General features: G+C 36.9%; 2 protein-coding genes across 10 annotated transcripts in view; one reads left to right on the top strand and one right to left on the bottom strand.

Moving 5' to 3' along the window:
* Nucleotides 1-22,331, top strand: part of TBCD (tubulin folding cofactor D) — a 228,936-nt gene that overhangs the window by 54,892 nt on the left and 151,713 nt on the right. The gene's annotated exons all lie outside the window — the stretch shown is intronic.
* Nucleotides 999-10,067, bottom strand: ZNF750 (zinc finger protein 750). Its single transcript, XM_030534208.1, has 3 exons — nucleotides 9,983-10,067; nucleotides 3,422-5,063; nucleotides 999-2,998 (listed from the first exon to the last, which is right to left on the bottom strand). The coding sequence occupies exons 2-3, from the start codon at nucleotides 4,855-4,857 to the stop codon at nucleotides 2,281-2,283; spliced, it is 2,154 nt and encodes a 717-aa protein (XP_030390068.1). The 5' UTR covers nucleotides 4,858-5,063; nucleotides 9,983-10,067; the 3' UTR covers nucleotides 999-2,280.

Genomic DNA, 22,331 nt, shown 5'->3' with positions numbered 1-22,331 from the left:
TAGTCCTGCTTAAAAAAAAAAAATTGGACTCTAGCAACAATTGTATGTACAGTACTAAGGATATAGTAACCCTTGTCATTTATCTTCATACTTCAAGGAATTAAACTGAATACCAGCTGGGGTCAGGGAGAAATTCTCCCTACTGTCTCCATCATTTGATATTATACAGTTAGGTACACTATAGGTATCTTACACCATATTCAGAAATAGCCTGAGTTCATGACAATTGGATTTCATTGGCCTCTTCTCTTGGCCTAGTTGGCTTTCATTGGCCTAGTTCCTCTGTTCAAACTCAAATTGGTATTCTGTTTGAAAATCTGTGGGAAATCTTTTTTTCCCCCAAAAAGGAATGTAAATTAGTAACCAAGTTATTAGAGTCAGTTGTTAGAATTATCAAACATCTAATTCATGTAGTCTTCAGTTAATATTATATCTAGCAGAATCTTGCCTAGCCAAATCCATCTTATCTCAAAATACCATATTACCTGGAAATTAGATTATGCCCCCAAAGTGCATCAGTTGCATTGAAAAGCATCCGTTCTTCTTTAAATGCATTTTATGGCCATTGGCGTCTTTTGTATAAACGGAGTTTTCCTGTATCTGAGTAGTTAGTTGATGTGAAAGATGTACCTATGGTTTAAATTGTTTGATTGATCTTCCTTTGTTTTACTCAAACAGGGTAGTTTCAATTTTTTAATACCAGTTAACATTAGCAGCTGCTGTACAAGTCCAAACGTGATTATTGATGAATCATAAGTAGTACAGTTTTTTGTTAAACCTTTGGCAAAGCTTGTCTGGATAACATCTTTGTGGGATTTTAGGGAGTGCCTGTAATTTCCCAAATAGATGGGATGTACAGGATGCAGATTCATTCACCTGTAGCTTTCCAGTGAAGGAAACTCGTCTTAATATAATAAGATAGGTGACTGATATACTAGGCCATGATTTACTTTAATTGCTAGCTCAAAAGCAAATAGTTATGTTTAATCTGCTATTGATTATTTTTTGTGCAAAACACACTTTACCAACAATAATAACAGAGGCAATTTATTCCTTAATCATAAACATATATGGAATTAGTAATTAAAGTACAGTACATAGCTTTATTTGAAAAATGAGAAGTTCTTATACACAATTATAGAATTAGAAAATAGTTTGTCTGCAAAAGCACATTAAGTTCCAGAATTAGTGATACGTATTTACTGATATTGAAACCTTCACCAGCAGTGTTTTCCCCAAGTAAGTAAATTATTGGCGCAACTATCCTTTTAGGCTGGGATTTCCAAAGGAGCCTAGGGATGTTAGGTACCTAAATCTTGTTGATCTTAAATGGAATTTGGACACCTAACTCCTTGGAAAATCCCAGCCTTAAGGCTTGTCTGCACGCAGAGTTGTACTGGTTTAATTCAAGCTGTAAATTTAAACTGTTTCAGTTAAACTGGTGCAAACACTGTGTGAGCACTTATATTTCAACTTGAGAGGCTTATTTTGATTTACATTTAAATCTGTTCTTAGCTGACTAAGTTGGTTTCTGGGCCTTTGCTATGTCTGTGTTCTCCTGCAGGACTAATTTGATGAAGAACAGGTTTAATTTAAACCAAAGTAAGCCTCTGAAGCTGGAATAAAAGTTCTCATGCAGGGATTTGCACTATTTTACCAGAATTGGTTTAATTAAACTGGTGCAAGCTTGTGTGTACCCAAGATCTTAAATTTATGAATGTTTCATCAGTACAACCATTGTAGTATATTCACATTCAAAACAGAGTTTTTAAACTAAAGTCTAAATAACAAATTTAAATTTTAAGCTGAATTTAAACTACTGCAGAACTAAAGAAAAATTATTTGCTAGGAGCAAAAAAAATTAGATTAATTCAACAAAATTAAGTTAAATATGTTATGACAGCACATGATGAACAGTATATTGTTTCTAAAGTTTGTCTTGTAGTAAAAGCAGATGTAAAAGGGTATTTTACCATATTGCAATTCCCCAAAACATCCATCTCATGTACTTTGATTGGCTTAAGTTATGAATGCAAAAGGTTACTTATCAAAATCTGAGTTTATACATAGGAAATTTCAATTACTTAAAAACATTAGTACAAAATTATAAACACATTCTATTTACATGGTAGTTTGTACATAGCTTCTTATGGTCCAAAACAAAAAGTCAGCCAAACAAACAAAAAAAGAAGTCAGTACGGAGAAACTGTATAATCTAGCAGATAAGTTTTACAGTTGCTCCATGATGTAAAAGGAAATACATTAGCAAGTGAAATAATATTATGATATTCGTGTTCTCTTTCTTAGAGTAAGCACTCTGCTGCAGTCATTGGGTCTTACTCTTTTAGACCCTTGCTGTGTTTTTGCTGATTCTTTTTGATTTGTCCTTTTTTGTCCTTTTGCTTTGTGATTGCGGTGATTATCCTGAGTATCTGAAGAACCGAGAGTAGGCTCTGTACATGGAGTACTACAGTCTTGAGAACTTTGCTCTTCGTTGTCCAGTCTTAGTTTACTGGGACTGTATGCAGCTAGCTGACAAAGAGCAACAGCTGCTGTTTGTTTTTGTTCATCAGAATTGTCAATTACTCTTAAATCTTGGACTTCAGTACTCTGTGCTGTGAAAGAAGGCTTGTCACAGGCACTGTTAGGATTCATTGTGTTGTATACATCTTCAGAATTTTCATTTTCATTGTTTGGAGTGGTGGCAGTCCCAGCACCATGTGATGAATGCTGAAATGAAGTTTTCAGGCTGACGGTGGTGTAGGAATCTTTCACTGAGAGATTCAGAGGCATATCTTGCAAGTCAATAAAACTCTGAATTTCCATTTTGGAAGCATTTTTGTACAGGTGTTCATGAACAACTCCTGTGTGTATGTCAGGCTTCTTTGAAAGATTAAGCGGCGTTATCCCTGTGTCGTCCTCTGTGTTGGACAGAGAGGCCTCATTCTTTGCTTGACTTTCAGTCTGAACATATGTATCTTCCCCAGTGACGTGAATGCTGAAAGAAATAGAGACAAAAAACATAATTCACTAAGTTTTTATTTTCTGATGGGGGGTAGAAGGAGGAGAATAGTTTGACCAGAACTCTAACTACATTGGGCACCCTTTAAATGTGAAAATCACTGTAGTTAATATCAGATTTGGTAGTGTTCTAGATATTTCTTTAGAGTAGGTATCAGGAAATGCGGATAGCAATGAAGTTATATATTTAAGGAAAGCTGGCAAGCTCTATTATGTAACCACTGTCCTTACAGGTTTTATGGGAGCTGGTATTATATTTTGCATAGATATACATATAATATTTTTAAACATCCCAACAGTGTAATATTTTATATACTAGACATTTAAAATATGAATAGAGTTGTCTTTGTTTCCCCCTAGTAAATCTTAAAGCAATTTGCAAAGGTTAGTTTTTTATTACCTGATAGATGAATCTCGATCTTGCTGGTTCTGCACATTTTGAAGTAGAGTTGATTGATCTATGCTTTTCCTCGCAAGTCTGAAGGCTGAGAAGTTTTCTTCCTGTTGGTCATACTTCCCAGTTTCAGTGGAAGATGATTTGTTAGAGAGGTCAAACAGGCCTTCACAAACATGGCTTGTCTGAGTGAAGTTAGTTGGGCTGGGTCTACCAGGTGAGCCTGTTGCTGCACTCCCTGCACGGGGGCTCATTTTGGCATTCTCTCTTTCATTTGGGTCTTCTTTTGAATGGTTTTTGGCATGCAGCAGTGCAATTTCTTTTTCATAATCAGTCTGCTTTTTATGGGAGCTTAATGAGTATTGTTGAGATGGACTTGAAGAAGTTGGGTACAGCAAGGTAGTTTCCTCCATTAGATGAGAACTTGTATCTCTACTAATACCAGCTACATGTGGAAATCTATAAAATGGAGGATCTGTTGGTCTGCAAAATCCATATGGCATTGGAGGACTGGAATGATATTGTGGAAGTAATCGGTAATGCTCATATGATGATGGATTTATTGGCTTTGGGAGTGATCCAGGGTGGGGAAGAAAATGTCGTTGATCTTGGGTCCCATAGACAGACAGCACAGAGTTTTCACACTCTGGTGAGTTACTTGAAAGCAAGTAAGGTGCATAGATAGCCAGTCCATGCTCATAAAAAGGGGGTGAATACTCTGGAATCATTGTATGCATGTAAGGTGGAATGGGACCAAAGCCTTTTGTGGGAGAAATTTTATGTGGAAATTCTGGTGGGATAAAAGTAGAACCTGTTTTCCATGGGTGGTTCGGAGCATGAAATGCAGACTTTGCATGAAAAGGCAAGCTTTTGTTGTTTGAATTAGACAGGGATATCATTTCAGGAACCTCATTAGTTTCTGGGCCTTTACTATGTCTGTGCTCTCCTACAGGAACAAAAGCTGAGGGCCTTACAATGCCATCCAAACCAGGCTGTATGTTGATTACACTTTCTGCTGTAGTACTGGCAGGAGTTAATTCCTTCTGTATTACGAGCTTTTGCCCTTGAGCTGATTTATTTGTTGTCTGATTTTGTAATTCTACATTTTCCTTGGCATCATCTTTTGCAAAAGCATATTGGGGCTTAGAATCAAGATTTGATAGACCGTTTGTGATAGATTTAGAAGTTGATTTAGCTGTTGGTTCTATTTGATTGATCTGTTTGGGCTCCAAGGAACTGGACTTTGGGCACTTGATAACTCTATCCTGCTCTGATACTAAAGTAATTGAGTTTTTACAGAGACCGTACTTCATATGGTTAAAAAGGTGAGATTTCTCATTGCAAGTAAAGGGGCACTGAAAACACTTATATTTAAATGGTTTTCCTGGAGGCCTTGGGATATAGTGAGGTTTCTTTGGTTTACGCTCTTTGAGAAGACTCATTTTTCTGCTTTAATGCTTATGTTTAATGTTCCTTTTATAAAATATTTTTGCAGTTTTCTTCAGTTTCAAACTGTTGATGTTTTAAGTTTTTCAGGTTTCAAGAATCTCTTCTTCACATTAGAAAGGAAAATTTTGATTTGAAGCCAGCTCCTCTGTTGCAAGATGTTAGGGAAAAATCAACACTCCAGTAACTTATAGTACAGGAACTGTAACAGAAAAATTAAAATCAAATATGCAGGCACACAAGAATTAAATAAAAAATGAATGCATTCTTCTGATCACATCTGAAGTTTTTTCCCCTTTGAAATGCGTCGAGCACCTGTACTACCCATATGTAATATCAAGTGGGTGCATAGAAAGCTGAAGTCAAAGTTTTCAGACTTGGCTGCCTAAAGTTAGGCATCCATGTGCATAATTAGGCACCTAAAAAAGTGGCCTGTTTTTTGTTTTGTTTTTCTTTTTTGTTTTTTTTTTTAGAGATGCTCTAAAAAAAAGCTCTTACGAAAGCTGAGGGAACATTCACTCAGAAGGTAAATGTGACAAAAAAGTATAGGTGGGGGAGCTGTAGGGAGGGGTTAAAGAAGAGGGGGAAGAAGGCAAGTGGTAGGTTCTGGCAGCAGCAGGTGGTATGGGGCAAGCCTGCTAGGCCAGCTGTAATCCCTCCTCCTCTTTTCCCTAGCTGGGTTGTTAGGGTGGAGAGTGGAATTGGCTCCACCCTTGAGAGCTGACCCAATCTTTCCAAAGACTAACCAAAATCCCTCCTGCCTGGCGTAGCATCTCCTGGCAGTCTAAGCAAATGTCTGAAAGCTAGTCAGTCTGAATGGGTATGTTAGACTGGCTATTGTCTCAAGAATAAAACCAATTCCCATTTTGGGACTTAATTCAATTAAAAGACATGGGCATTAGAATCTCAAATAGCAGAATGGTCTGCTTGACTAACATTTAACATTCTTAATCTGTGTCGGGGACTGTGGGGGTAAGGAGGGGATTGAGTGTGTGTGTGCGTACACAATATGTAATATTCAGGTACAAACGTGTCAGACAGCCATTGATTTATAGGGGTATGATCCACTTGCCTTCTTTCAGAGAACTAAAGAAGTGGATACTTTATATAGCCTGACGATTTTCGTGGTAGATAAGTCAGGAGGGCTTGTATCAGCTTGTTCCAGTATGTTCACTGATTCTGAAGGCGTGAGAACCTCTCAGAGTCAAGTTCTCATGATTTTATAGGATGTGTTATGGCAGAGATCTAAAAAATGATGATTTCATCACGAACTATAAGCATCATTATCAAAATGATGACTGTTGCAAAACCACGTACTGTATCTATTGTGTTACCCGAAACTTCAGGAATACTAATTGTGAGTGACTAGTGTAGTTTGATATTTTTCTAAAAGCTTTACTTGCATAAAAGATTGAATTAGAAGTATTAAAATATTAGATTTAGGAAAATAATTACTGGTAACTACATGCTGTTGAGATTTTATTTAAAGTATCAAGATGTCTTGCATTTCTCAAATCAGACACTTTATTAATAGAAAATTTATGTGCAAGACATTAATATTGAAACCTGAAGGCAAAGCTAGAAAATTGCTGCTTTTTTGAACAGGTATAGTAATTATAGAAAAACGTTCTTATATAAAATATATTTTGTGGTTTTGCTATCATAGAAATTTAAGTATTTATTGTTTTTAGTAGATTTGTAATCTTAAAGGCAGCTTGAATAAATTCAACAGCACTTTATGAAAAAAAGCTATGTTTAGATTTGAGTAAGAATAAGCTTGGTTTTGATTCTTACAAACACTTGATTAAGTATGTGATTTAAATATATAGCTTTACAACAATTTAAATAACTAGAAACCAGTAATTGCATGGTAATTTTTAATGTATTTCTCTACATCAGGAAAAAAAATTCAGAGCTCTTTGTGTTTTTTTCAGACATAGAACCTCGTAATCTCAGCATGATGTTAGTAAAATACATGCCAGCATGTTAAGATTTTGTCAGTATCGGTCACTTGTTAGAATTATAATTCAGTACACAGAAAATAAATTGCCAGACAAATGAAATTTAGCTAGAATCTCTATGAAATGTGCAAGCATTGCTCTTGCTAAAATAAGAAATGGGAAAAAAAAAGTTGTGTGATTTGCCCTTGTTTTGACTGAAATAAAGTTTGCTGCATTTTTGACTAATGTATAACTAAAGTGGAGAGCTTATAATAACTTGGTCCTGTCAGTTTGGACATGTTAGTCTTTGTGCTTTCTTGAAAGTACCAGAAATAATTGTGCTTGAAGATAGTGTTGTCAAAACAAACTACCCCGGGCATGCATACTTGAGCAGTTTACGTCAACAGTTTGAGTTTGTATTTTAATTTCAGATGACAATATTTATTATAAAGAGAATGTTAATTAGTTTTTCTTGTTTAATAATTAGTTTCTCTTTTGATTAATAATGTAAATTCTCATACTTTCCTCTGTGTATGTTTTTTTTCCTATTGAACAGGAATAATTTGAATAATGTTTTAACTATCCTTTCTTAATCATGTAAGTGGATTGCTGAACTTCTCAAAGCTAAAAATTCAGATTGTAGAAGTTGGCACTGTCTTTGCAACGTGTGTATAAAAGAGTGAGAACTATAAAAGCTTTACAAATACATTATTTAAAATTTATATTACCCTAGTGTGATTCTTACCTACCCAGTGTGATGCTAGTAGTGCTTATAGAGGAAGATGCCCTGACACCTCAGGCAACAAATAAGTACATTGAGGGTTATTCTGAGGTTTTCACCCCTCTTAATTTTAGGCCAGTGTCTGCCTGTTGTGTCTGTCCTCTCCTTATTTGCAGTGCTTCTCTGAGGAGCACTAGCTAAAACTCTTGTGGTTGAAAATGCCAAGAATAAAATGCTTCTGGTCCCAGCAAAGACTGAGAAATCTAGTTCCATTCTCTAAGTAAAACCCAACAGTATTTGCAGAGGAATATATATCATAATTTAAAATAATTATTCACAAAATAAATGCAGCTAGGAAAAATATTAGATGGTCTAAAATAGCTGTAAATTTTTAAAGTTGCTGTATGCGCAGTACATGGAAAAAATAATTACCTCATAGCTGCAGTATATGTTGTTTGTGTGCTGGGGAAATTAAAAGTTAAACTGTTTAATATTAGAATAGCATTGTCAATGTTTTCATGGGGAAAAAAATTAGTTTTTTCTTAGAATCTGAATAATATACAAATGGGATATCTAAAATTTATCATAATCTTCAGTAATAGTCATAATTTTAAAATAACACTTTGTCATTATTACTGTGGTTATCTGATTTTTAAAATTCACATTGTTATAAAAAGCTCCTATCTCTAGTTTCCAACCTCACTGGTATTTTTAAGGGAAAATACATTTGGTTATTGTTTAGTGAAACCAGAACAGAAAGGTTCATTGGCCTTTTATGAATTGCTTGTCTATGGTAGATCTTTTAATGCAAACCGGGGTAGTCAATTATTTTTTTTTTGTCAAGGTCCAAATTTCTTGGTCAAGGTCCAGACTCCAGAGAAACATTTTTCAAACCACAATAATGATAATAAGTAAATAGGTCTGTTCAAAAGCGTCCGGTGGTTCGGATTTGGCCCATGGGTCTGCCTGTTGAATATCCCTGTACTAGACTGTACTTTTGCATAACAGCCTCTCATTCCTACCCTTCAGCCTAGATGTCTGTAATTTTGGGTGGCCACAAGTTTTTTGTCCTGGTTTTTAAAGAGACAAAACTGTTACCAGCCTCTTATTTTCATACTATGCTAGCAAATCCTGCAAGAAAGGATATTGTGAATTTGTCACTATCAGTAGTTGGTATGGGGGTTCTAAGTGGTAAAAGTTATTTAAAAAGTCTAATCTACCGAAGAGGTAGTTTCAGAATTGCTTTTATTGCAAACAGTGGTGGTAATTATAATCTTTCTTTGTAGGACATTGCTATGACAGGTTGCGTAACAGTTTGTCATACACATTAATATATATGTTCAGTTGTTGTTGCAGTATTCCTTTTGCTGATGTTGATTTTACTGACCAGGAGTACTCATTGGGGTGGAACATTCTGAAGGGCATGCTATAATTAAAATATTGTGATGTGGCATTATTGCATAATTCAAGGACATGCCATTGTCACCTAACTTGCGTGTTGCAAGAACAAGATTTGTGAGTTTTATTCCAGTTGAGATTTTCCAGTGATTAACTGCCACTCCCTCCTAGACTTTCAGTTCTTTTTCAACTGAAAAATAAATGTTAGCACAACTATTAGTTGATTGGGAGGAAGAGGGGTGGTTTGGTGGGTAAATAGAATAGGACCTGGGAGGTTGGGGAGAGAAGAATTTAAGGCTGCATTAATACCTCAGCCAGGAAGCACAAGATAGTACCTCAAATCTGTGGCGTAAATACAAGGTTAATAGCTTCAGACCTCAGTTAATCAAAGTAAACTGAGTTCAGTCATTTTTATAAATCGCTGTGCATATTTAAATAATTTAAAACTGAAGTTGTTACATTGCATGTGCTTAATCATGGTACATTTTAATAAAGCAAAAAGACAGATGATTGTGACTAATAAAACAGCTGTATTCTCTCATACTGTGTAGAATATACCTCCTAGAAGCTTAAAAAAAATTGAAACAAGTGCTCAAGATCTTATTTTACACCGATTTTTTTCAATTGGTCAAAATATTAATATTTTGTAGTTAGAGAATAATCAAAAGAATATCTGATAACTAAAATTTTTTTTGTCATAATTATACCACAGTTAAAGTTGTTGTTAATGTGCTTGGTAAACAGGTGCTTAAAATATTTTCATTGGAAGATTATAGTAATTAACGTAAAAAGTCAATGGGAGCTAAAATGAAGAAAAAATCCTTTTCTTTCTCACAAAATAAAATAATTATTTCACTTAAAAAGTTTTGTTAAAGTTTTTATCATAAAGCTTCTATGCAATAAGTGCACCTGCTAGAAGAGGAGTTATTTTGCTTACAGAGATAGTGAAATATAAATGCTAAAAGAATGATGAGGGAATACATTTTGATCACTTTGTACTGGATGTCAGTCTGATTGCCATTACTCTTTTAAATTGAATTTATGTTTAAAAAAAGTACTCACCAGATACGTAGATGGCTGAAGTGTTCAAGGTGATCACTGTTGCTAAGCTGTAGCTGTCAGTGCGGAGAGAGAAGTACCTGTTCTGTGCTTGATGGCTAAGTGAAACTGAAGGAGGCTGTTTCAGTGGGAGGGATTTAAAAAGTGTAGGAGTTGAGCCCTCAGGGTGTAGAGATGCACCTGATATTACTCCAGCCTGAAGCTACAATTCATGTATTTGTATCCACTGCTTTCGTTCAGCATTACCTCAGCGTCTGAGCTATCAAACACAACTCTTGTCACTTTTGTGCCCTCCAACAAGCACATTTGTCTGTTCCCACGGACTGTCATGTTTATACCACTGCGTAATGATCTACTGTGTAAGTGGAGTGAAGCATGGTATAGATGCGTGTTTAGCTTATGGTCTTTTAAATCCATTTAGGTGGGACACATCATAATGATTAAATGGTTGGTAAACTGCAGAAAAATTGCATGTAAAAGACAGGAAGCTCCAACAAACAATATTTGGTTTTAGTTCTGTAGAAACCATAGTTTTGTATGAATGCCTTTGTATGGTTGGCTTTCTAACACTCTTGCTTATTTTTTCTCTCCTTTTTATTGAAATCGCTTTGTCCTTCATAAGTCTCTTCTCTGGCGAAGGCAGGACTCAGCTAACCCCAAGCTTGCTTGTGTCAGGAACCTGCCAAAGCTTGCTTATAATCGACAGCCAAATCCACAGATACTGTTAATGGGAAGGAGGCTCCTGAATAGGAAATTGATTATCACATCCACGCATTCACTCCTTTTGCAGTTTAACTTTATGGCTGTTGAGCAAACCAAATTATAACCCTTTGCAAGCATTGACACTTGCTTTTAGTTAGGTTTATAAATATGACAAATTTATTACTGTGTTTACAAGAACTAAATTAGACCTCTAAAAGTTAACTTTGCAAAGCTATTAAATGAGGGAATATAGCTCTTATTTTCTATCCCTTTAAAAGTCTTTATGATGCTTCATACTTTCTCTGAAATAAATTCCTTAGTTTTAAAAAGTCAGAACTGGATATAGGCAGAATCATAGTTCATGTAAAAGAGGGCTATGAAATAGCTCTCCACATTTAGTTTAACAAATTCCTTCATTTATTTCCCCTGTGAATTCCTAGTGTAGTCAGGCAGTCAGCTTCAGACTGGGCACAAATTATTGTGTCTGATATTCCACCCCCCCCCCAGTGTGAGAATCAGTTGTGGAATTTCGAAAGAGTTTCTGCTGATCTGAAAGGGAAGGGTGGGTTTTTCTTGCTGGGTGTGTTACTTCAGGAAAGGAAAAACCAGAGAGAATGTTTCTGAATGAATATGAGTTTGGTAATTTGCCATTGAGGGAGCTCTTTTGACAAGAGTGTTGTGTCAGGCCTCTACAACAGGAATATGGAGACCAATAATTAGTTCTGTAAATGCTGTTTGTTAGTGTGTAGGCCATATTCACTGCTGGCATAAATGGGCATGATTCTGGGAGTTGTTTGTTTACACCAACAGTGATTTTTGCCTTCCATAGTTGTTTAAAATCTATGTGCCAAATCCTGTTATCAGTCTGCACTAATGTCTCCTATGGACTAAAATTGGAATTGTGCATGTGCAAGTTAATTTCATATTAGGCAGTAAGGTGTTTGGTTCAGGTATGGTCTGTCTTTGTTTGCACGGCATTTCACATGATAGGATTCTAAGTCTCACTGAGGCACTCAGGTGCTACTGCAGTATAGAGAAATAAGAAATTTTAAGGCCCAGCAGACAACAATGTTATGTTTTGTATTACAAAAATCATACAAAATACAAAACTATTGATTTCCTTGTACAAGTATTGCTAAAAAAAGGGACACAGTGTGTCCTGTTTTGGCTTAGTATGGGATGTAGGCCCTTGTGCACAAAGTAAAAGTAATTAAAAAAAAAATCTAAAGCTGAAGTTTTCGAACTTTTTTTTTCTGGTGGGACCCAAAATTTAATAGATGGATTGACTTGTGGACGTCTCCGGTTCTATTCGCAGTTGCATAGGTCACGTCCCTTTCCTTTTCTCAATTGTACAGCATCTCTGTGACAGTTTCAGTGGAAGAGTAACATTAGGAAAATGTATTTTTAGGTTCTTTTAATGCAATTTAGCAGTTTGAAAAGGAGTACCAGCATTGTGTTCCATCAAGCTCAGCCTGTACCATTTGTCTGTAAGGACTGTTATTTCCCCCCCTCCACCTCCTTAGTTAGGTAGGAGAGTCAGTCTGTTTGTACTCTTAAGAAAATTTTAATCACAGGGGAGTTTGTCATGTTTCTGAAAACACTGTTCCTGAAAGGAGAGGTCCTTTGTTTCCTCAAATATCGGGGAGGTTTTCCTTTAGTATTCTTTTTCCCACTGTAGGAAACCTTTCTCTTGTGCTAGTAAGACTGAAATGGAACATGAACAATACACTTGCCAGTCTCCTTGTGTCTTCTCTAAGACTTGCAGCATTTGTTTGTTTTTCCATCCCTTTTCCATGCATGAGAGGATACATTTTTTTGTCTTTCATTTATTCCCTTAAGAGAGATGGGCCTGTTTGACTCTTGGGAAGCTGAGGTATGTTTTCCTGGATAGATTCTGATAAAATAGAACTTTTCCAGCTTCTGAGAGTTAAAGGAAACTTGGGAAGTTGAGGTGGTTTTTGGGTATTTTGTTAATACAGGGGGACATTTTATTGAGCTGGGACAGAGAGGCAGTTAAGTTTTAGAAACTCCTGATTCGTTTTGTTTTTCTGGTCCTGCTCAGGCAAGTGTGAGGGAGGCAGTGATGTGCTGTCCTTTTGCTGCCTCCCTCACATGGAGCCTATTAAACACTTAGCCGCTCCCTAGAAATGGCTGTTGTTAGGCAGGCCAGCCCAACTCAGCTATGACTGAAGTACAGCTGCAGCAGGGGACACCTAAACAAATTGGAGGTACTATGTATATGTTAATAGGGTATAAAAGACATGAAATCCAAAGCCTTAGGAAAATTCCAACTGATAGAACCGAAGTGATAGGATAGCTCCTTTATAATATCTGCTAGGAATAATAAATTCTGGTAACACAAAGACCTAATAAAAGCTGGTAACCAATATTTATTTTATTGTATTTTGTTAATTCATTGTACTTGCAGCTTCTGTCATTATTAGATAAACCTAGCCAGTCACCTGATGGGTGACACCGTTTAAACGACGATGAGCACGACAATCATATTAGATGGTATAAACTCCAGGACTTATGTAACACTAGTGTCTATCACTGAGCTGTCCTTTTATCATTGTTTTAAATGGCCTTTTATTTCTGCAGAGGTCTGGATCTATAGCTTAAGTCCTGCCCCTTCTGTAGGCTAGGAAATGATTCCTATGAATCTTAAATGGAATTTAGACCCGTCTTCCTAACAATCACATAAGTGTTACCTCGTGGCCGTAGTTGGTTTCCTCTGACAATTGTACTGTAGCAAATAACCTTTCTTTAAGATGCCTAATACTAGAGTATAGGTGCTCTCTATGTAGTAAGGAAGGTAGCTAAAGATCTATGTTGTTTAATTTATCCCTTTATTTCTGAGACTCAGAAGTATAGTTAACTTGGTCAGAGAAAAGCTGTAGGGAATTTTTGTAACAGCTTATGATTTCCTCACCTAAAAACATGGAGGGTTTTTTGGTCTGTCTTTGATGTAAAGAGCTATTTTTAATACAGCAAATTGTTCACCTACATTTAATTTCCCTCACAAATTTTCTCTTATTTTATAACGCCACCCTTCAAGGTCTGTGTAACAATGTCCACTACCTTGCTGATGGTTATTTTTCTCTACGGTCATTTTGGCGTTTGCCATTGTTGGGGCTCCTCTGAAAGCAGGAGTCTGAGTTCCCACCTCAGATGAAGCAGGTGTAATAGTTTAGGCATCTTGTCCAGGGCAAAGGGAGTTGTGAATCCCCTCCTTGAACAGAGCTGCCAAAGAGATGGCAATCTTCAGCATTAAATTTCTGAATCCTACTAAAGTTGTTTGAAAAGTATAAATATATTGAGCAGCTAGTACAGATAATGTAGAGAATCATAACAGGTAACTGTAATGTAACTCATCTGGTTGGGTACTACAGATGCTTTCATTTAAGAATAGAAATATTACCTGAAAACATAATCATATGTCCAGGAAGTCCCTGCTTTCCACAGCAGAACTTGTCGATGTCGTTAAGTGTTAACAGATCCAGTAACAATTAGCATGCTTTGGATTACATTACCCTAGCCAATTCCAAAATAACAGAATCTTCTTTGACTCTATTTGGTATGACTCCAGTGTTATGGCTCCTGCTGTACCCCAGAACATGCATGGATTTTACACAATATCCTCTTAAGTATCCTCTTCCAGTTTCAGATGGATAGTTATTAGTTTTAATGATTCTCCAGTAACCCCTCTTGAGACATTTTTGTTCTTCCTAACGACTTTGAGTTCCTGACTTTGGAGATCCGTCTGGGCATGTTAGCTTGGTAATCTTTTATAAGCCATTTGTCCAAGCTCACTAGTTCAACATATTCGTACAGAAAATATATAAAAATTCTGAGGTTTAACACCAACTACAAATGATATTTTCAGGTGTTTATTGTGGCCTTTATTGTAACTCCCTTTTTGGCATTGGAAACTAGGACGATTCTTGTGCTGGCTCCTAACATCTCCCCTGGGTAGTGAACCAGCATTGGGGAAGCAGGTTACTTTGGAAGTAGATGCTTGGGGCAGTGTTATAGACTGTTTATAATAAGGGGTTTTAGTAGTCATTGTTTTCTTCGTGTACCAGTCCAGCAGAGAACCAAAATATGCCTTGCTTCTATTTGTGGTTGGCACTTGTGTTTTTTATTTTGCTCCAATTTCCATGTTTGCTTAGGATCACTGGCACGAATCCATTTGCTGATATACTATCTAGTGTTTCATTTAGAATTAATATGTACATACCTTAATTGTGCCATGTTCAGTCCTACTATACCTAAAATTGTTTTAGACACTGTCAGAATGCTAAACTCAAGGGCTAGTCTGATTAGTTATATGTGATATATTCCAAGTATGATTCTGGGTACAGTTTATTTTGGGTTTTTTTTTCTCTTAGAAATTTGACTTCTACTTCCTTGAAAGATGTTAATAAGTTAAAATTTAGGTAGAATTTTTAAAGACTTTCCACTGGAGAGAGGAGATATCCCTTATGGTGTGTTTTCTTATCTGCCTTAGAAATCTTTAATAATAAAGCGCATAAATCAGCAGGTAAAACATATTTAGTTGAATAAGATATTTGTTCTATTTCTGAAAAAGATTTTAAGAGTGAAATTCCTGTACTATTCTTACTAATTGATTATATTATGTTCTCTACTCTAAATATGTAGGTATAGGCAAACATTGCATGTTAGCAATTAGCCACATGACTTCCATTAACTTTAACTGTAGTTGTGAGGCTAAATTCTTGCACACTGAAAATTTACTCCTTCAAGCAAAATTATTAGAAGTCATTTAGACAGATGAGGTGGTTGAGGCAATGTCTTTTATTGGACCAACTTCTGTTGGTGAAAGAGACAAGCTTTTGAGCTCTCACAGAGGTCTTCAGATCTGGGAAAGGTAATCAGGGTGGCACAGCTGAATATATGGTGGAACAAATTAAGAAGTTAACTTGTTATAAGAGACCATTTTAGGAGAAGTGGGCAGTTAAGACCTCTGCAGTCATAGGATGAAGGAGGGTTAGTGGTTTACAGATTGTTGTAATCAGCCATAAATCCAGTGTCTTTACTGAATCTGTGGTTTCTAATATCTAGCAAAATTATGATTTTAAGCTCCCCGGCTTGTATTTTGAAGGTGTTGTGCCTGTTTTCTTTGAGGATGAGGACTGATAGGTCAGATATGGAGTGATCATTTTGTGAAAAGCGTTCACCCACAGGTGCTATGGTGTTTTTTGTCCTTTATCATTATTCTCTGTGACTTCACTTGAGAGCGCAGTGATTTTTTGGTCAGGTTTCACTCACATAGCTGTTATTGGGGCAGTTAGTGCACTGGATACCGTATGTCACAAGTTGTGATAGACACATGTAGAACCCATGGATGTTGAAACTGTGTTGTGGGAGGTATTGATCATCAAAACAGTTGCAGGTTTTGCATCTGTTCTGACAGAATTTGGTGCCACTTTGAGTTGGTGTATCTGGTCTGTGGGGAGCTTGCTTCTGAGGAGTGTAGTGAGATTGGGGGTAGTTTGAATGCTAAAAGAGGAGGTTCAGGAATGGTTTCTTTCAGGATGTCATTTAAAATGTTAATACCAGGAACCATTATTGGAGAACTAGAGTGGAATACCATACTGAGGATTGTAGCTCTCTTAAATGAAAAGCGTCTTACTGTACAGCATTTGTAGGTGATGAAATCTTAATATGTGAACTTGGTTGCTGTATGATTTCACATCTCTTTGGTCTTGTTGCTGTATTTGTGGTTTTGTAGGCTTCAGCCTTTTTTTTTTTTTTTTTTAAGTTAATTAGGTGGGGATAAATACTAAATCAACAAGAGAATCCTCGTTTACTTGAATTTCCGGTTTGCTTGTGAAAGGCCCTTATTAAAATTTCTCTTGATGACATTAGAGTATGCCAATGGTTTCCTAATATGCCAGCAGTGAGATTAAAAGCATTTATACCAAAGTCTCCACAGCTTCTTGATCACTTCAGATAGTCAGAGCTATATTTAATTAGCAGCTGTAAAATTAGGGGGCTGATTTTGCTCCTGTTAAAGTGAATGTTAGTTTGTAATTGTTTTCTTGCTTGCAGGTAACTTAATTTTTGCCTCGTGTACTGTATGGTCCAAGCACATTCTTATTCTTGTTTATTTAAACATACTAATTGTTAAAGTAAGATTGGAAGCAGTTGCTTCATGGAGATTGGAGGAAATGAAGCAGAGGGGAGACGAGAGGTGCAGCAGAATGACTTTGCATGGTTGAACATGAAACTGGATTGGTGTTAATTTGGCAGGATTCCAGTAAGGAAAACACTTTTGTTGTCAGCTAGCCTACACATTCATACTCACTTATTCACTCACAGAGGATAAATTTAATCTCTCTTCCTGTACTGTGTCTAACAATGAAAGCTACTTTTTATACAGCATTTTATATGAAAAGCACTCACTTTGATATACAAAAAGAGTTGAATATGTGGTTGGCTCAGAGGCTACTGACAGTTCAAAACTTGGTTTCTCACTCCCAGACTAGTGGAATCTGGGAACATTATGGATGCAGTAGAATCAGTTTCTGATATAGAAGGTGGAAGAGAATGCTTTGCATACCTCTTTAGCACTCAGTGCTCAGTAGGAGGAGAGAAATAACTTACAAACTGAAATAACTATTTTCAGGAGAGGGAGGGAGGGAGAGAAGAAGAGGTGGGGAGAAGGAGTTGAGGATAGAAGAAAGGAAGAGTGGAACATGGAGGGCTGAGAGGAGAGGGACTATGAGAGATGAGGGTGGAAAGCAATCAGAATAAACAGACAGCACATAAAAGAAAAGTCCAGGGACTGAGAAGGACATTCATCTGCTTCTGGGGAATGGCTTTTCCTCCGATCGCTTGCTCTGCCCCAGGAGTGCCTGTTTTTACCTTTGTAATTCCGTGTAGCTGGGTTCAGGGGTCCATGGGGCTTGATGTCTCTCTTGATCTCATATAGGAATAACCTCAGCTGACCTCATTTCTTGCCCTTTTTATGGCTCAGGTTGCTGTTTGGAGGGAGTCTTTATAGCTTCCAGGACTAGCTCCATCCTTGGGACCCCTTGCTTTACTGCCACCAAACAAGAGCAAGGAATCTAATGCTGTCGTACAGAAAAGACCAGTGTGCTGATTTAATGGAATAAATGTTCCAGTGAATGGTAATCATGGTGTATTGTTTCTGTAAGAGGCATAGAGGTATACACTATGTAGAAGTACACTAATAAATCTGTAAGATATTGAAAAGAATGGTCTGGGTCCTCCGCCAATATAAATTGGCATAGCACCATTAACTACATCAGTTTACACCAACTGAAGATCTAGGGTAGAATTATCAAAAGCACCTAAGAGACTTAACCTGAGTTCCATTTTCAAAACATTTGGAAGCCTCAGTCTCAGTGAAAGGCAATGGGACTTGTGCTTCTAAATTCCTTAGGTACTCTTGAAAATTTTATTCTGGACCAATATTTCAGCAAAGATTTATGTAAATTAAGCAACCTTTGAGTCCTTGCAGCCACCTTTCAGTTTTCATTTCTATTCTGTTCCCGAAATGTATGCCATATCCATTGCCAGTTAAATAGATATGTGAAATGAGAGCTTTTTATGCTGCCATCATCGCTGTGCTGAGGTTTCACTAATCTCAGTGGCAGAAACAGAAAGAAACATCCACCTACGTGTAACATTCTGTGTTTATATTATACAAAAGTTCCCAGCTATTGTGAATGGTCTTATTAATTTGATTAAACTGGATATGTCCTTTGTGACTCGTGATAATAGCAGAATCTTTATAGGTGTTGTTTGAGGCACAGATATACCAGCATACTTGTTGATGTTGGTAACGTAACAAATCTCCATGTGTTTTGATCTGGTAGTACGCAGAGTGGGGACCCTTGATGGTAGAAGGAAGCTTGATTCAGCAGTTGGTGTGAAGATGTGTGTATATTTATGCAAGGTCACTATCAGACTCTGTAGCCAAGGAGAGCAAGAGCCAAGAGTGAAATAATCCAAGAGAATTATAGTTTCTGTTGATAATGATATATTTGTCTTTATAGGCAATTGAGTTGAATGTTTAAAAAAAAATTCTTAAAACTGCTTCATTGAGAATGTATAGCACCTTCATGCTTTGGACCAGGGATTTGAAATCTTGTTAAGGGGATTTCCTTTGTGTAGGAATGTGTCTTTTGTTGTTCCTATGTAAGAAATTCCAGAATTTGGCCAAGTTAGAAATACTAGAAAAATCAGTTTGCACATGCTCAGTAGAGGCTTGTTAGAGTTTGGCAGCTAAATTACTCAAAGATTCCATCTGTACTGAGCATGTTCCATCCTGGGTCTGGAGGGCTTGAGGAAGACTTTGCCTGCCCTTGTTACTCCTGGCAGCCAGGAGCCAATGTGATTCAAAATGCCAGAACTGAGAACATAGTGTCTGTGGTGCTCTCAATACTGCCCCCTGCTGGTGTCCACACAGTGTGGAGGAGTTAATTGGGACAAGGAATCTGTAGAGGTGGGCAGCTGGGACCCAGTTGACGAAAGTGGGTAAGTGCAGGAAGACAGATTGGACAAAGAGGTGACATGGAAAATGAGACTGACTGAGCAGAGAGACTGGAACAAGGAGGCTGGGGAAAGAGAGGAAGATGACAGGGACTCAGATGAGGATCGTGGAGGGGGACATTGCTAGTGGTTTGGCAAGAAAACTAGAACTGGGATGAGAAGCTGAGAGGGGTGGTGATGTTATGGAGTGGTATTCTGTTCTTATGGCAATTGATGATATGTTCTATATATATGTACTGATTCCTTTCTCTTTTCAGTCTCGAGAGTATGTTGCATAATATTCATGTGGAAGGGCCTTAGTTTTTTTGGAAACAGAACCTATCAGGAAGTCAGGCTACTGAGGTGTATTATTTTGCTTTGTGGTATTAGTTCATTGTGAGGCTTTTGGCAGGTATCCAGGTACTTTTAATCCTTTTCATCATTAGCAGGGTGGTGAAGCACTGGAATGGGTTACCTAGGGAGGTGGTGGAATCTCCATCCTTAGAGATTTTTAAGGCCAGGCTTGACAAAGCCCTGGCTGGGATGATTTAGTTGGGATTGGTCCTGCTTTGAGCAGGGAGTTGGACTAGATGACCTCCTGAGATCTCTTCCAACCCTAATCTTCTATGATTCTGTGATAAAAGAAGAAATGGAAGATAGATTATTTTAGTTAGGAAAACAAAGAACACAAGGACTTGTGAAGAGTAGCTTTCCTTTAACTCTTAGAGGGATTTAAAAAATGATATAAGGTTTTAAAAATAATACATTGAGGAAAAATTATTGGGCATTGTGATGGGATGTACAAATCCCACACTGGAGAGCAAGGGGTTAAGGAACAGCTTTGGGCTTAGGTGGCCCTGCCCAGCCACACCTGCAAAGCCTGCACGTGCTGGAGGCGGTGCTTTAAAAAGGAAGCAGAGAAGTGAGGAAGTAGGCAGGCAGTGGAACAAAGATAGCTGCTCTGAGCTCTTAGAGGAAAGTACTACAGGAGCTCATTGGTTGAGACTTGACAACACAGACCTATACAAATCTACAAAGGAAAGGCACGTGACTGAGTGTACAGATCAGAGACTTGATTAAGTTTCTGTGATGCTAACAGAGACTGGGTAGGAAGTGGTCCGGGAGGGCTGCTGCTTTCATGGCTGTAGTATTTTTAACCCCCATCCCCTAACCCCCAAGCCCTGTTTCAGGACAGCACTTAAGCACATAGTTAAATATTGTCCTGAGCATCTTACTCAGGGAGTAAAACCCAAATATTCAAAAGTAACCACAGCACATAAATATTAAATGCATTCTTTTGCTGGACACTAAAGTGAAAATTTCAAACCTAGGTGACTGAAATAAATATAAATGGCCTGATAGTCACAGATGCTGAGCATCCAGAAATCCTGTCAGAGACTGAGAGCTGCATGCTTGCATCTGTGAAAATCAAGCCTCTTAATTTAAATGTGTAAATATGTATTTAGGAACCTAATTTTAGGTACCGAGGTTTCAAAATTCTGGTCTTAATTCTGAAACTGCTTGATTGCAAAATTAAAATTGCTTATGATTTAAAATGAGAGCACTTTCTTTGACATTTGAGTAATGATGATGGATATGCTGTGTAAAATGTGGCATGTTGACTTGCTGCACAGAGTGCATGATCTTTTCACTCCTCATTATTGTCTTAGGCTCTTAAACAAGTTAAACCCACCTAAGGGTACATCCACAATATGTTTGTTTTGGAGAGTAGTATTTTTGTGCTTCAAATGTATGAATTAAGTATGTTTCTTGAACAAAATTAATTCTACCTACCTATGTTTACAGCTTTGTTTTTATACTTTGATTCATTAATAATCCTGACATACTTAGTCTTTTTAAAAGTGCATTTTACACAGTACTTTACTAGTAATAGCCACCTAACTTTTTGTTGGAAATAATTATATATCTGTTTAATATTTCCATCTTATTCATGATCCTAAAATACTAGGAACTTTGCTTACTATTCTTACAATAATTTGGGTTATCTGAATTACATAATCCCAAGTAAAGTAAGAGAAAAAGACCTGCCCACGAAAGTTGCACCAGCTGAATTCAAGTAATTTTTGTAAAGAGTGGTTCCTAACTGACTTAAGCTAAACTGAAATAAACATGGTTTAAACCAAAATAGTGTCTGTTAACACAGGGTTTTGCACAAGTTTATAATCAGTTAAACCTGTGCAAGTTTCTCATGAGGACAAGCCCTAGGGCTAAAAGAGATTTTTTTTTTAAAATTGCTCTATCCCTGTGTATTATATACTAAACATTTGCAATGAATGGAAAGTACAGCAGTGTGTGATAGTAAGGTCTAAGTGCATCTGTGATTCTCGATGATACTTGCTATATTCCAACTGCATGCAGAACACTTCTGGAAAAATCAGTTGATTTAAAGACTGAAGTTAGAGGCATTTTTATTCATTTAGATTAAAATGTCTGACTTGACTAATATTGCTTGTTAGTTTCATTAATTAGAAAGTGTTTTAAGATTTTCTGTGCAAGTTGTTGTTATAAGGTATTATTTGTCTAAAACCTGTGTTAAAAAGAAAAATATTTTTTATATTACTGTTTCCCTACTGTCTTTGAGAGAACCTTCTAATCATTGTAAAGATGGGAGGACAGAAGTTGTTTCTCTGTTTTTCACAGGACCTGAAGAAAATGCTGTGTTGCAACCTGCAGTTATGTTGTTAGGTTAGGTTAGGTAGGGTGGAGTGTAACAGGTGCTTATTAATACCTCTAGGCTATAGCTAAAGGTGACTGTATTTTCTTGAACATTCACAGAGCTCAGCAGGTGGATACTATTTTAATAACTGGTTCGAGAGTAGATTCTGTTTCCTATCTGAACAAGATGATGTACATCCAATACATAGAAATTTTACAAATTCAAAAATTGTTCATTTCAACCACATTTGTTCAGTTACTCAAAATAAATGAGAGTGTTCCCAGTTTTCTCAAAGTACAATGAAACACACTAACTCCTGCATTTCTAGTCCCTTCTTGTTTTTTCTTTTGGAAGTTGATTTTAGCTACAAGTTAATGAAATTCTTTTGAATTTGTGAAAATTGGAAGTAATGTAGACATACGTACACACAGCAATGTGAAAATAGAGAAT

This window comes from Gopherus evgoodei, chromosome 15 (genome assembly GCF_007399415.2).
Source record: "Gopherus evgoodei ecotype Sinaloan lineage chromosome 15, rGopEvg1_v1.p, whole genome shotgun sequence".
Classification (NCBI taxonomy): domain Eukaryota; kingdom Metazoa; phylum Chordata; order Testudines; family Testudinidae; genus Gopherus; species Gopherus evgoodei.
Note: the sequence above shows the minus strand (reverse complement) of the source record. Positions and strands in the feature narration are given on the sequence as shown.

What these genes read in the sequence shown, in the direction of transcription:
- ZNF750 (XM_030534208.1), bottom strand. Translation starts at nt 4,857, where the DNA reads ATGAGTCTTCTCAAAGAGCGTAAACCAAAGAAACCTCACTATATCCCA. An exon ending in GATCGAGATTCATCTATCAG is followed by an intron (nt 2,999 to 3,421) that starts GTAATAAAAAAC and finishes TATTTCTTTCAG; the next exon opens with CATTCACGTCACTGGGGAAG.